Here is a 15,904-nt window from a genome sequence, read left to right as displayed (position 1 = left end):
TATAATTCAATTTTCGATTGATACTCAAAATACAACTAACTTTTTCTATAACAAAAATCTACTTGGGTACAGCTCTGCAAGTTAATAAATATTAATAAATGAAGAGAAAAATTACCACAAATAGTTCTGTACCTTTCACTAAATGTTAGAAAATTCAAGCGATACCACTGAGTGGTGTCCAGAAACTGATAAGAGTAAACTGTAGAAATTTGTGTACATAAATTAGTTTTCATATTTCAAAATAAAAGCTTTGTCTTTTTTTTTTCTTTTTTGTAAATAAGCCTACCCCAAAGGTATTACAAAAGAAAACCAGCATGTGGTCTGCTACAAACTTCTCAGGATTTGCAAATTTCACCAAATCCTGAACCAAGGTCTGCTTTATGTTTAACACTTGATATTTTATGAGTTAAGCTTTTGAATTAGAAATAACTTAACTGAACACAGAATTTTTATCAACATTTTAAGAAACTAATTTGACCCATGCCAGAGTCCAAGTGCTACAATTATTGTAGGAATACAAAATGGGTTTAATCTGATTGTTTTAAAGCAGCACCACACTGTGTCCACTGTAAGGAATCAAATTTCAACATTGTAAGTCAAGAGACTTACCAGTGTCCCACCAAAGGGAGGGGGGTAAGGAAACAGTTTCAGCTCAAAATATCAACCAAAAGTCCATCAAAAATGTGTTACATTTGTTAGTATATTTAATTCTGGCATCAATACAGGTGATTACAAAGAATTTCAAGAAACACCACATTCAATTAATGGCAGAGTGTTTTCTGATTTCTTTTTATATGCACCATTTATTTTTATTTTTTTACAGTAGAAAGACAATCTCAATTACTAATGCAGGACTAAAAACAAATCAACAAATTCCAAAACAGAATAACTTGGGAGTTTTAAAAGATTACACAACAGTAATTATCTGTAATCTTCTTACCCATAATTCCTCCAGCCGTCGAGAGCCTACTTAAGCTGCGGTTCATAGGTTGATTGGAAAGCAGCTGACTAAGAGATCTTCTCTCTGGTACAGTCACCAGGCTGTGTTTTGAATTAGCTATATTTCCTCGGCTCTCTCGAGACAGACCAGCTACGTTACTCTGCACACCAGACTTTGTGGATGTTATAGGGGTTGTTACTGACATGACCGTCGTGGTACAGAGAGTCGTTACTATACTGTTTGTAGAAGTAGCCACCAAATCTTGCTTGCTGCCTCCAACTCGAACAATCGTGATGCCTCCAGAGGTCTGGTTCAAATGATGTTGGTGACGGCTGAAAAAAATAGAAGCGAGAGAAAAATATTTTCAATTAATCTTTTATTGAGTTTTGTAATTAACGTAACCACATTATACCTTGAAAATTCATAAAGGTCATGCATTTGCTATAACAGAAATACTTAACTCAAACAATGATACTCTGTTTGGTCTTAATAACATTATCACTTTTATCACAAATTCCAAAACAGGACAGGAGCTACTGATGAATTCCTGCACTAACGTTACTAATATTCAAAATACTAACACAAATAGGATAACAAGTAAAAGCATACAAGTTCAGTTTAGCAAATTAATGCTGAGATAAAAGAACTTAAGTTTAAACACAAAATACAACTTATGTGATTATTACAACTTTATTTCAGAATAACTTATTTTCATCATAATTTTCATTTTAAAGACAACTAGCACCACCTTTTTTAAAAATCAACAACTACTTTTCACTGGCTGATAGTTCAATATACTTTCTCTCTTACAACTAACTACACATTGAAAAACATTGTACAAAAAGCACTTTTGTACAAAATTAAAATCTGTTTGCCAGTTTTAGTTACTAATACATACTGTCAAGTCAAATGAAAGTCCCTGAACCAATTTCAGGTTCTAATACTTGCTTCTGAGCCAGATTAATGCAAACCATGGAATCTCAGATCCATAGTCTGGTTAAATCAATTAACCATGCTCAGTCCAGCACAGCATACCACTCAAACTAAGACAAAACCACATTCCCTGAAACAGAATATCATATACAAACAAATAACAAATAAGAAAATGCTTACTTAGGATTTGCATAGTCTGCTTTCAGCTCCTGAATGTACCACCGAGCTGTTGAGGTGGATCCTTCAGCCTGGCTACAGATGTCAGGCAGGTAGCGTGGCAAAAGCACTGGATAGACTTCCGTTATTCCTTTGATTTCTCGTAACAAGGCATGCAAACTAGAATGGTCAGTTTTAGCCAGCTGAGCTACCAAGTAATCTAAGCAGTCTTTTCCTCTTTCCTGTTTACAATTAAACATTTTTTTTTCATTCTCCATAGATTCAGGTCATAAAAAAACAAATTAAAAAATCAAAATCAGATAGATTAAAAAAAGTTACAATTTACAAAAATCAAACATAATACTTAAAATTCCAACAACTGAATTTATCAAAAAAAACACTTCATCCCAGAAACAAATGTTCTGAAAATAATTATTTTTATTCTACACAATACTAAAACATTCTATTTTAATACAGCCATCAGAGAAAATTTAAAATCAATTTTGCAAAATATTGTGTAGCAATTATTTTTAGTTCTCAAAAGTACTGTATAAAAGAAAAAATAACAATGAATATTGGGTGAAACTGATGGTCCATCTATTAAATAAACCACTTATCACTTGAATGTATCAAACCTTAAATTAATGGCATCTACCACACCTGAAAGCAACCAATTCCATATGTCAATCATTCTGTTAAACAAGAAAGATGTTAAATTTTATAACTGATTGTTAATGTGTCAATAACATCTTGATTTTTGTCCTTCTCAGAAAAGAAATAACAAAACTGCACGAACCTTAGTAATGGAAAACAAAAACCCTCAAGATATTGTAAACTCTCCAAACCTTTAGATGGACACTGTTTAGATTTAATAAAACATTACAAATAGCTCCTTTTATCCTACAACTTCTTTATTTTCCTCTTAATATCAGTAAGTTACATTACACACACACACACACAGTTTATGTTTGGAAACTCCAGTACAATCACCACTTTTAATTAAAAATCACAAAAACACGATGAAAACTGTCAATACATTTTTATTAACAGTGACCTATGACCTGATCTGTCACAGTGTCATTAAGTTAGGCTAAATAACAATATTCTCAAGAATACAAACAACAGTTAAAAAACTGTACAAACATTCCTGGATCTGTGATTTATTCCTAAGCCTCCCAAACTTACCACTAAATTGTTGTTAAGCTGCAAGGACTATATCAACTTATTTTTCACACAATTTTATTCACTTGGCAAATAGATAAATAGCTTATAATGTTTTATAAATAGATAAACAGCTTATAATGTTTTATAAATAGATAAACAGCTTATAATGTTTTATTCAATGACTTCAAAATCTGGCTGTAGCTACCTTTAGGGTAGTAACAGAAATGTGTAATAGGATAATCAGAGAAAGTGACAGAAAATCACACAAAAAACAAAACCTTCAAAATAATATAAAAAAAACAGTTTCTCAGAAACTGAAACCTACACTTTGGAAAGGCCAAAAAAAATTATAAAAAGATCAATATTTGTTTACAGACGAAACTCCTTGGAGATGTGCAAAAAATGATAACTAAAACTATTATAAACATACGATGTTTCAACAAGATCACGTGGTCATTAGGCACAAGTAGTTAACAAATAATAATAAATCGTTTTTTTATACTATTGTTACACAAAAACATAGAATTATCTTTAAGGTATCAGAATTACAAGTCTTTTTGTTTTAATTGTTTCTGCTTCCCCAGAAAGGAACAACTGCATTTTATCATAGCTTATCTCATAACAACTACATTCAAATGAACAAACTTGTTTGATTACAACCGTTATACCTGATGTTTTCCAAGAATAATCTCACAAATGTGTGTACATTCTCAGCATTTTTCAGTAATCATGTAATTTATAAGTTTTGATACAAAATAAATCATTTTTATACAAATAAGATTTAAGTAATTTCCATCAATTTATTGTCCTGATTAAAATTACTCATAAAAAATTATTTTAAGTTCTTATAAACCACGTTTAATAATTTTGCATGTACCACAAACAAGGTAAAAACCCTTAAAAAAAAGAAATAAAAGCTTTATACAAACCAGACTCAGCTTCCCAATGATGCCGAGCATGCGTGCTACAAGAGGGAGTGACCCAGGCTGCTGCTCTCCCACTGCCTTCATCTTCTGTTGGTGTTCTGTGAACGGTAAGGGACGGATTGCGGCCATGTCGAGGAATATCTGAAGTACACACATGACACAACTCGAGATTGTCAGGCACTCGCTCAACTGCGGCAAATTGCTCTCCAGTAACTAGAACACATCACAGGTTATTTTACTGAACCCACACTTACAATATGAGTCTGATAACATGTATCGATTGGGGTTGAAATAAAAATGTGCAATTCAATATTCAGTGTTTATACAATGATATTTTATGTGGCATATTAAACCCATGGCTGTCCTTCTGCAGGTTGAAAAACAAATTCAGTATTCAGTGTTTATACAATGATATTTTGTGTGGTCTATCAAACCCATGGCTGTCCTTCTGCAGGTTGAAAGACAAATTCAGTATGCAGTGTTTATAGAATATTTTATGTGGCATATTAAACCCATGGCTGTCCTTCTGCAGGTTGAAAGACAACATGTGCCAGCTCAGTAGGAAAAATTTTGATAAACCCGTGAACATTGTTTTGAAAATTCTAACAGTATATTATAAAAGTAATACAATAATCTAGGAAATATGGACATTTACTACAAATTAGGATTTTTACTTGATATAAATGAGCAGCATAGTTTATGATTTGAGTAAGAAACATAAGGCAGGGAAATTAATGGATAACAATGTGTTAAAGAAAGGAAATAACTGATTCGAATAACAGCATTGTTATATTAATAGAAACATTTAATTTGGTAAAGTAAGTCCTCATATCTGTTAGTAAAAAAACCTTGGTCAGTGTTTTTACTCCAAAAATCTAGATTGAACATTTGAACTTTAGTAGATGGTGTAATTCCTTGAGTTTTAGACACAGACAGATGAAACATGTCTTTTAATTCAATAAATCAACCGAAAAGTCCATTATTCTCACAAACATTTTATTCATCTAAAAATTTAATCTCTTTTTAACAAAAATAAAATACACCTTTCAAATTACAGTTATCAGTAAGTGGGTAAAGCTATCTTATCTATATATGCCACATGTTAAAGTGTCTGTATGTATAACTTATGGACACAAGTGGAATGTGGGTGTATGGTACACACTAATATAATTTTAACAGCTGAACATTTATTTTGATACATACAAAAATTGTCTCACTTTTATTACCAACTCACTGCAGGACAGTACACTTCAAATGAACAACTAAAGATACTGGAGTCTTCTAACAGTCAAAGTTCAGACGTTCAATCAATGTTGCAAATTTAGTGGTAGCTGTTTAGGCTAATTTAGTTCATACATTATCACAAGAAGATGAACACGAGTTTAGAAGAGTGATAAACACAAATTTAGAAGGGTGATGAACACAAGTTTAGAAGAGTAATGAACACAAGTTTAGAAGGGTGATGAACACAAGCTTAGAAGGGTGATGAAGACAAGTTTAAAAGAGTGATGAAGACAAGTTTAAAAGAGAAATGAACACAAGTTTAAAAGAGTGATGAAGACAAGTTTAAAAGAGTGATGAACACAAGCTTAGAAGAGTGATGAAGACAAGTTTAAAAGAGTGATGAACACAAGTTTAGAAGAGTGATGAACACAAGCTTAGAAGAGTGATGAAGACAAGTTTAAAAGAGTGATGAAGACAAGTTTAAAAGAGTGATGAAGACAAGTTTAAAAGAGAAATGAACACAAGTTTAAAAGAGTGATGAAGACAAGTTTAAAAGAGTGATGAACACAAGCTTAGAAGAGTGATGAAGACAAGTTTAAAAGAGTGATGAACACAAGTTTAGAAGAGTGATGAAGACAAGTTTAAAAGAGTGATGAAGACAAGTTTAAAAGGGTGATGAACACAAGTTTTAGAGTAATGAACACAAGTTTAGAAGAGTGATGAACACAAGTTTAGAAGGGTGATGAACACAAGTTTTAGAGTAATGAACACAAGTTTAGAAGGGTGATGAACACAAGTTTCAGAGTAATGAACACAAGTTTAGAAGAGTGATGAACACAAGTTTAGAAGAGTGATGAACACAAGCTTAGAAGAGTAATGAACACAAGTTTAGAAGGGTGATGAACACAAGTTTAGAAGGGTGATGAACACAAGTTTCAGAGTAATGAACACAAGTTTAGAAGAGTGATGAACACAAGTTTAGAAGAGTGATGAACACAAGTTTAGAAGAGTGATGAACACAAGTTTAGAAGAGTGATGAACACAAGTTTAGAAGAGTGATGAACACAAGCTTAGAAGAGTAATGAACACAAGTTTAGAAGGGTGATGAACACAAGTTTTAGAGTAATGAACACAAGTTTAGAAGGGTGATGAACACAAGTTTAGAAGGGTGATGAACACAAGTTTTAGAGTAATGAACACAAGTTTAGAAGGGTGATGAACACAAGTTTAGAAGGGTGATGAACACAAGTTTAGAAGAGTGATGAACACAAGTTTAGAAGAGTGATGAACACAAGTTTAGAAGGGTGATGAACACAAGTTTTAGAGTAATGAACACAAGTTTAGAAGAGTGATGAACACAAGTTTAGAAGGGTGATGAACACAAGTTTAGAAGAGTGATGAACACAAGTTTAGAAGAGTGATGAACACAAGCTTAGAAGAGTGATGAACACAAGCTTAGAAGGGTGATGAACACAAGTTTAGAAGAGTGATGAACACAAGTTTAGAAGAGTGATGAACACAAGTTTTAGAGTAATGAACACAAGTTTAGAAGAGTAATGAACACAAGTTTAGAAGAGTAATGAACACAAGTTTAGAAGAGTGATGAACACAAGTTTAGAAGAGTGATGAACACAAGTTTAGAAGAGTGATGAACACAAGTTTAGAAGGGTGATGAACACAAGTTTAGAAGGGTGATGAACACAAGTTTAGAAGGGTGATGAACACAAGTTTAGAAGGGTGATGAACACAAGTTTAGAAGAGTAATGAACACAAGTTTAGAAAAGTGATGAATACTCACCGAAGGTTTGTTTTTGGCAATTAAACTAAATAATTTAAGAAGGATTATCTTCTCAGAGTTTTCACACAAAGGCAACAAAGAAACTAGTGCCATCACATGGTCATGAATTGGTTCTTTATTGACAGCATATATCTGTGGGAGAACTTTCACAAGCAAATAGTTTCCTGTAAAAGTAAGAAATATTCAATGCATTGTTTAGTAATTAATCAAGATAACAAACATTAAGAATGTATAAAAAAAATTTGATTTTTTTCAAATTTAATTTAGAATTAATCCAGTACAACAAATTTATTATAATAAAACAATATAAAAGGCAAGTGAATTATTGTTCATTAAGACCTTTTGTTTGTGTGGATGGAATGTCACTTGAATAAACAGTAATTAAACAGTACACAAACCTGTCAATAAAAGGAAAATAATTTTGCTCAATTTGTTTTTTATAATTTCACTTTTATAATATAACATAATTTAATTGAAACAAAATTTCATTAGAAGTTCTTTATCTGAATTTTATCTTACGGTTTTTCACAAGTTCATTTTCATTAAACAAATTCAAAATGTTTAAACAATTAATTCTGCATGTACTCCAATAAATCAGGCTTTTTATAACAAATGGTGCGTTCCCACGATTCATACAATCTTACTCATCCATAGACACAAGTTCATGACAGTTCCACAACACATTAATATAAAGTCCATAACTATAAATGCATACAAATAAAAACTTCACCTTTTCAAAAGATCCCATAAATTATGTTTAAATAATAAACGTGGGGCATCCTTTCATTGAATTATGTCATATTTAGTATATTTTTTACAACTTTAGTTTTAAATAAAAAGATGTACACTATTAGACACAGCAGAAGAAAATAAAAAAACTTAAAAATTTTCTCTACAAAATTGGGATTTTTCTCAACATTGAAACTTAAGTAAAAATTCAAGAACTTTGAAGGGCTTGTTTAAACCCCTTATTGTAATTAACAAGTTGTAACCAAAAAGTAAAATAAAACTGTTTTTCAAATGTAGCACATCTGTACAAAATGATAACAAGGATTGAATGATAGTTAGATCACAACATTCTTCTAAAAAATGATAAAAATCTTCATTCTGTAAACACACACACAACAACAAGACAAGTGAGCATATGATTTCCAAGTGGATTATTCACATGTACTAATATTTATTCAAAATATTTTTTTGTGAAAATGTTGTTTGAAAAATAATAGAAACAAAATAAGATTTTTAGAACTGCAAGTCCAACTAATAACTGTCACACAAAACAATGAAAAACAAACAAACAAACAAGAAAACAGTATTCAGACATAACTCATGTTATTTTTGCAAAAATACTTTTATCATGAAACCCCTTTGGTCTAAGTGACAATGTGTAAACATTGATAAATTTATAATTTAAATGTAGTATTGTTCTAAATTTAATAAGTATATGTATTTATATGCCTGTTAATTTTTTGGATTTACTTTTCTAAAATATTAGATCGTTAGGCTTAGCTTCAGTATCTTTACTAGATCACTAACCTTATGTTAGCATCAATGTCTGGATATTATATCACTTACTTTACAATTTGGTTAGGTCTGGATATTATGTCACTTACTTTAAAATAAGGTTCGGTTCTGGATATTATATCACTTACTTTAAAATCAGGTTAGGTCTGGATATTATATCACTTACTTTAAAATTAGGTTAGGCCTGCATGTTATATCACTTTTTTTGGATTTAGCTTAAGTGTCTAGAAATTAGAACATTAACTTTAGCCTTACCTTAAGTCTGGATATTAGTTCATTAACCTTAGGCTTAGCTTAAATGTTTATTTGTACATTTCTTATCTGAACATACCATTATAAATGACAGCTTTACTTGTAAACTCTTATAAATGCATATTTCAGGACTTCATGAAAAGTATATATCCTGCAATAATTGTATTACAAAGGAGATCAATAACTAAAGTTTATCGTTAAACAACATTTCAGGTTCCAAACGAACATAAACTTAAGGTTACACGATTTTTTTTTACCAAAATTAAAACATAATTACTTCAATTTTTTTTCAAACTAAACCTTAAGAAAAATATTTTATCCATAACAGTAAGTGATGGAATTAAAGAACAAAGTATGCAATCTGGCAGCTGGTTTCAGTAAACATATACAGGGCTACTTGTGATTGTATCAATATTCCTTCATGCCTAAACTATACTCCAGTAAAACTACACACATAACGTCATTTAAACAAAAAAGTTTATTTTTTAAAAAAATTCTTCTACACCATTATGTACAACTACAATCAATTATCAAAATAAAACAAACAGAAATGTCTGAAATATACCAAGAACTGAAAATTACATTTCCAAAGAACGAAACCAATGATCAGAAATAAGGAAATGAGCTTCCACTCTGTGTTTTTGCAAGAGAGACTGTATTGCATGATACTGATGTATAAAGACATTTACCACTTATGACACTATCTATAATTGGCTGAATATGAGGTGCCAGGAGTTCTGCATTGTTGTTTGCAGCTAAAGACAGATAACTTGAGAGATTTCTCCGGAGTTCTTTGTTGCCACGGTGGAGAAACTTGACAGCCACAGGAAGTAGCAGCTTCATTACTGGTTTACGACTGTAATTCTAGACCAAAGAAAAAGCTGTTGTTACACACAGCTAAGATAGCAGCATTAACACATACATTTTAGAATATTAACTCAAACCATTCTTAGAAACAAAGTAATTTTATGTGAAACATGTAAATAAACAAGTATATGACAATTTTATTACAATTAATAATCATTGCAGTTTATGTTATATGAGTAGTCAAATAGTACATGAAGTTTCAATTAAACATAACAAACATTACTACCAGAAAAATACAGTTGACAATTTCTGAAGCAATTTTGCATGGTATGGTCTTCATCCTTGCTAGAAGGGCGAAGGTCATGATTAAGACAGGATTCCAATAAAGACACAAGAGCTGGAGCATGTTTTTCAATAGTTCCAGTGTCCCTGAAAACAAAGAGTAATATGCACATTGTTCTTTTGAATTTTGTATAAAGCTACACAAGGGCTATCTGCAATAGCCATCCCTAACTTAGCAGTGTAAGACTAGAGGGAAGGCAACTCTTTTACCAAGGGTAAGCATGTTTGGTGTGACAGGGATTTGAGCCTGCAACCTTCAGATTATGAGTTGTGCACCTTAACCACCTGGCCATGCCATGCCATTATGTACATATAAAAGATCTATTTTATCTACACTATGACTGAAACCTAAGGAATAAATCAGACTATATAGAACTCTAATAAGTATGAATAACTCACACTGAAGCAATACTGTATTCTGACTATCCAAAAATCCTTCCACTAAGTTTCAGACTTATAAACTAACAATGTACTAATATCACCAGAGCAACTATGGTACTATTTCTGACACAACTTTGTTACGTGGTGTAACAAAGGCTGAAGCTTGAACTCAGAGCCACATATCTGATGACCTGATATAACACACAACCACACGCCCCATCTGCTCTCCTTTCTGACTGAAACAAGTTTTTAATCTTACCTGATTGCAGAGGTTACCCTATTTATGCAAATCTCCACCACACTCTGATTGTTGCCGTTAAGAATGAATTCCGAGGCACTCGATATTTCCTGGATCTTAGACAGAACTTCTGACAAATCCCCCACAATGCTTTGGTCGTCCAAGGAAAACAGATCCCCAGCTCGGGACAGATCTCTGTTGTTTAGAACTTGAGCAAAGAGTTCATGCATTGTGGTAACTTAATCTTGTCATCCTGTCTGTTAAAAAAAGGAAAAAAAATCATCTCACTCCTAAATAATTTAAGCTAAAATTCATTCATTTAGACACACTACACTAAAACTGATGCCAAACAATTTTATTTATTTAGACACACTACACTAAAACTGATGCCAAACAGTTTTATATATTTAGACACACTACACTAAAACTGATGTCAAACAATTTTATTTATTTAGACACACTACACTAAAACTGATGTCAAACAGTTTTATTTATTTAGACACACTACACTAAAACTGATGTCAAACAATTTTATTTATTTAGACACACTACACTAAAACTGATGTCAAACAATTTTATTTATTTAGACACACTACACTAAAACTGATGTCAAACAGTTTTATTTATTTAGACACACTACACTAAAACTGATGCCAAACAGTTTTATTTATTTAGACACACTACACTAAAACTGATGCCAAACAATTTTATTTATTTAGACATACTACACTAAAACTGATGTCAAACAATTTTATTTATTTAGACATACTACACTGGTAAACTTGCATACAAAACAACTGCACTTGAGATGTATGAGGTAATTCCTCCCATTAACTTATTACAAGTGTTTTGTAAAAACAGAGCAATTCCATCAAGAATTATCAACTTAACATGATTAAGGATTATCCTTGATATTCTAAAATTTCCATTGTTCGTTTAAAATAAGTTCCTATCTACACGTGTACATACAGAGTTAAAGGTATGTCTTTATGCAAAAAACAATAATACAAGTTTCTATTAAGGACAAGGTGATCAACGTTTGGTTCCACAGTTCCCAAGGAAACTGGTACTCAGGACGTAGAGGCTTAATCACAAATGATCTTTATTTGCATCAATGTAATAAACAAACGATACAGAAGTAAAATAAAGACCAGTTATACCATACAAGTTAATGAAATAACCATAAACAAAACTCTTCATATTATATACACAAATTTTCAGGCTTATTTGAGAAAGAGAATAAAAACATAATTATTCAAAGCCACGTTCTGATATACGAATATCAAGGTTACATATGTTCATCTTATTTGACATGGTTCAAGTGTTAGTGTTAAGAATACTGAGACTACAGCTGTTGATGTTATTTGACACGATTCAAGTGTTTATGTTAAGAATACCGAGACTAGAACTACTGATGTTATTTGACATGGTTCAAGTATTAGTGTTAAGAATACCAAGACTAGAACTACTGATGTTATTTGACATGGTTCAAGTGTTAGTGTTAAGAATACCAAGACTAGAACTATTGATGTTATTTGACATGGTTCAAGTGTTAGTGTTAAGAATACCAAGACTAGAACTATTGATGTCATTTGACATGGTTCAAGTGTTAGTGTTAAGAATACCAAGACTAGAACTACTGATGTTATTTGACATGGTTCAAGTGTTAGTAGTATCAGTGTTAGACCTGTTAATCATATTTGACATGATGCAAGTGTTAAGAATACCAAGACTACAGCTGTTGATGTTATTTGACATGGTTCAAGTGTGAGTGTTAAGAATACCAAGTACAAAGTCAATCTTTAATTCCCAGAAAAAAACAAAAACTGATATTTATATACCCCCCCAACAATAATTTGTAGGGACAGGCATTAACCTGTGGAATTATAAGAGATGTCTTCAAACACTCTCTTAAGAGTCTTATGTGACTTGTTGAGACCACTAACCGTTATACTAGGATAAAAAAGAGGGACCACTGAAAAAGTTATAAATTATTTTATTAATTTATTAGAAAGTATATTATGTAAGTTCAAAAAACAACTTAAGAGAATGCAAAACATCTGCTTATTTCCTGCAATGTTAATATAAGCAGTATTAACTTTATTAATCCAAAAATAATACCTTCACAACTGTCAAATAATCAATGATTTACATTTTTGAGCATTTCTCTCTAAGTTATATACAATATTTTGGTAGTTTGTTGTTTTTTCCATAATTTTTCCACTAACGTCTTTCCAGTAGTAAGGAAGATGTTTCTTTACTGAATTTTGGTTAAAGCTACTAAAGGGCTATTTGTGTTAACCATCCCTAATTTAAGAGATTTACAAGAGAGCAAGCAGCTAGTAAACACCACCCACCACCAATGCTTCTGACTCAACAGTGAAAGTGATCGCGACATTCTAACCCCCCCAAAATTTAAAAGACAATCATGTTTATTGGAGAGATTTAATCATGAAATCCACAAACTGCAAGTCGGCAGCCCTAACCAATTGGCCACCTCAGGTTCTACAGCAAGGAAACCAAATTGTAAAGGGACAGCATTACTGTTTACTTTAAGTAATCGAGGGACTGATACAAGATGAATATTTGTAGTTCCAGACATTCTCTATAGATCATTACATAGCAAAGCACTTAGTACTGAAGAATGAAGTACAATGAAAACATTCTCACTTGTTGAAATGCTTCTGTATGTGGCTTTACTGAATACTCAAAATAAGGCCAAAATCACTCTCAAGTTAAGTTAAATATCCGTCTTAATTTTTTTTTTTTTTAGAATCATCTCAGAGCTTGGTTGGCTATAGCCAGCAGTAAATATGACAGATTTGGGTTTTGCACAATTGCAGCCAGGTCCTTGAAGTTTTCAAATCTTTATATGGACTCCATCAGCTTTTTTGACATATTTTCCTTTTTTTTTTTTTATTCACTAAGCTGATTGTGGAATCATAATGGTTACAGGGTCACTAATTATATACAAGTCACATAAAGCACAAGCAAAATTCTACAATATTACAAGTTAATCCTACAAATTACTACTGTAGTAACAGGTTCACTAGTGATGGTTACAAGGTCACTATTCACATGAAGTCACATAAATAAAGTGCAAGCAAAATACAACATGACAAGTTAATCCCACAAATTTCTATTGTAGTAGCAGATTCACTATCGATGGTAACAGGGATCACTAATGCTGGTTACAAGATCACTATTCACATGAAGTCACATAAATAAAGTGTAAGCAAAATACAACAATATTACAAGTTAATCCCACAAATTTCAACTGAAGTAGCAGATTCACTAGCAATGGTTACAGGGGTCACTAAAGATGGTTACAAGGTCACTATTCGTATGATGTCACAATAAAGTGCAAGCAAAATACAACAATATTACAAGTTAATCCCACAAATTTCTGTTGTAGTAGCAGATTCACTAGCGATGGTTACAGGGGTCACTAAAGATGGTTACAAGGTCAGTATTCACATGATGTCACATAAATAAAGTTCAAGCAAAATACAACAATATTACAAGTTAATCCCACAAATTTCTGTTGTAGTAGCAGATTCACTAGCGATGGTTACAGGGATCACTAATGATGGTTACAAGGTCACTATTCACATAAAGTCACATGAAGAATGTTTAAAGAAAATTCTACAATATTACAAATTAATCTCACAAGTTACTCCTGAGGTCCTTTGTACAAAGTAAATTATTTCATTATTTTCTTGTGGTTAATTCTTTAAACTGTGTTATAACAAAAAAATATGATATAATAAGGTACATGATCATCAATGACACTGAAAGGTATATATAAAAATCAGCAACCCAAGGACATAAAAACTAGGCCTCCATATTTGACTTCTTTGTCTCTGAACATTACTAGATAACAAACTCTTATCTGACCGATTTATGCTTTTATAAATTATCAAATAAATTATTGTCTAATCTGTAATTTCTCTTCAGATACATTGTGCAAATATACAGAGCAAAAAACATTGCTGACACAATAAAAAAGTAAAACCTTTACTATTAGTTACAGCTGACTAGTTTGATGACACAATTATTGTTAAATTGTTCTAGGGATAACGTGACTTTCCATATAGAAAGAAACTAAGAAACTTATATATTAATAATCACAGGAATTTTCCAATTTCTAGGGATTCTGTGACTTTGTACATTGAAAGACTGTGTGTATTAATCATTAAAAATTTGCTATGTTATGGAGATACTGTAACTTTTCATGTTGTAAAGAATGATATGTATTAATCCTTAGAAGTTTTCCAAGTTTGTGTTGTTTTTTAATTTTGTGTAAAACTACATAAGGGCTATCTGCACTAGCTGTTCCTAATTTAGCAGCATAAAACTAGAGGGGCACCAACTCTTGGGTTACTCTTTTGCCAATGAATAGTGGGACTGACCGTTCCAGTTATAACACCCCCCCCCCAAGCACAAAGGGTGAACATGTTTGGTGCAATAAAAATTTGAACCTTTGACCCTCAGGTTATGAATCAAAGCTCATATCTTTTTACTTTACTGAGACATGGTATACGTACTGAATCAAACACAGTGGTCCTGTTCACCTCTTTCCATTTTTTGAAATGGCCCCTGATATACACTTCAATATATAACATTAATAATCAATCTGCAACTCAGTATGTCCTCCTAGTGGTTTCTCAGCCATTTTAATCTATGAAAAGAATACTATGTTCTTTTGAACCAAGATTTCAAGAAGATAAGTTGTGTCTTCAGTCTGCTCAAAGTTTCATGTTTTAAAATCTAAATACACTTTAGTTACCAAGCTTAACAAGTTACAGTGGAATACTATAGTATCAAAATAGTTTTCATGGTTTTGGTTATTCAATTGTATATATAAAACCTAAAAAAATTTGTTTGATATCATCCATGTGTGGAATTTTAAAGGCCAAGTAGCATATGTTCAGCAGCAACAGAGTTCAAAGGTCATAGCAAGAAGAAATAATTGTTTGCTTTACTTTTTGATATATTGTTTTATATCTTAAGAAAAATAAGTTTAATAATTTATTTGTAAATATTAATAATCTATATACATATACATAATATATAATAATTGAAATCCAACTGTATATTACAAAATACTTGTCCACTAAAACACAGCCGAGACAGGGAAGACTAAAGATCAGTTTTATATTACTGGATACATAATGGGCGCACGTGCACCTTGTCAATGCAAGTTATGTTAGCTGCAT

At 31.7% G+C, this 15,904-nt stretch overlaps 1 protein-coding gene across 1 annotated transcript in view; it reads right to left on the bottom strand.

The window, feature by feature from the left end:
* Window positions 1–15,904, bottom strand: part of LOC143254085 (protein melted-like) — a 42,393-nt gene that overhangs the window by 20,476 nt on the left and 6,013 nt on the right. Inside the window, 8 exon segments of the mRNA XM_076508840.1 lie at window positions 941–1,272; window positions 2,054–2,271; window positions 4,123–4,332; window positions 7,142–7,305; window positions 9,607–9,781; window positions 10,011–10,050; window positions 10,052–10,153; window positions 10,707–10,942. Of these exon segments, the coding sequence (XP_076364955.1) occupies window positions 941–1,272; window positions 2,054–2,271; window positions 4,123–4,332; window positions 7,142–7,305; window positions 9,607–9,781; window positions 10,011–10,050; window positions 10,052–10,153; window positions 10,707–10,915 (1,450 nt within the window). The 5' untranslated portion in view covers window positions 10,916–10,942.

This window comes from Tachypleus tridentatus, chromosome 6 (assembly GCF_004210375.1).
Source record: "Tachypleus tridentatus isolate NWPU-2018 chromosome 6, ASM421037v1, whole genome shotgun sequence".
Taxonomy (NCBI): domain Eukaryota; kingdom Metazoa; phylum Arthropoda; class Merostomata; order Xiphosura; family Limulidae; genus Tachypleus; species Tachypleus tridentatus.
Note: the sequence above shows the minus strand (reverse complement) of the source record. Positions and strands in the feature narration are given on the sequence as shown.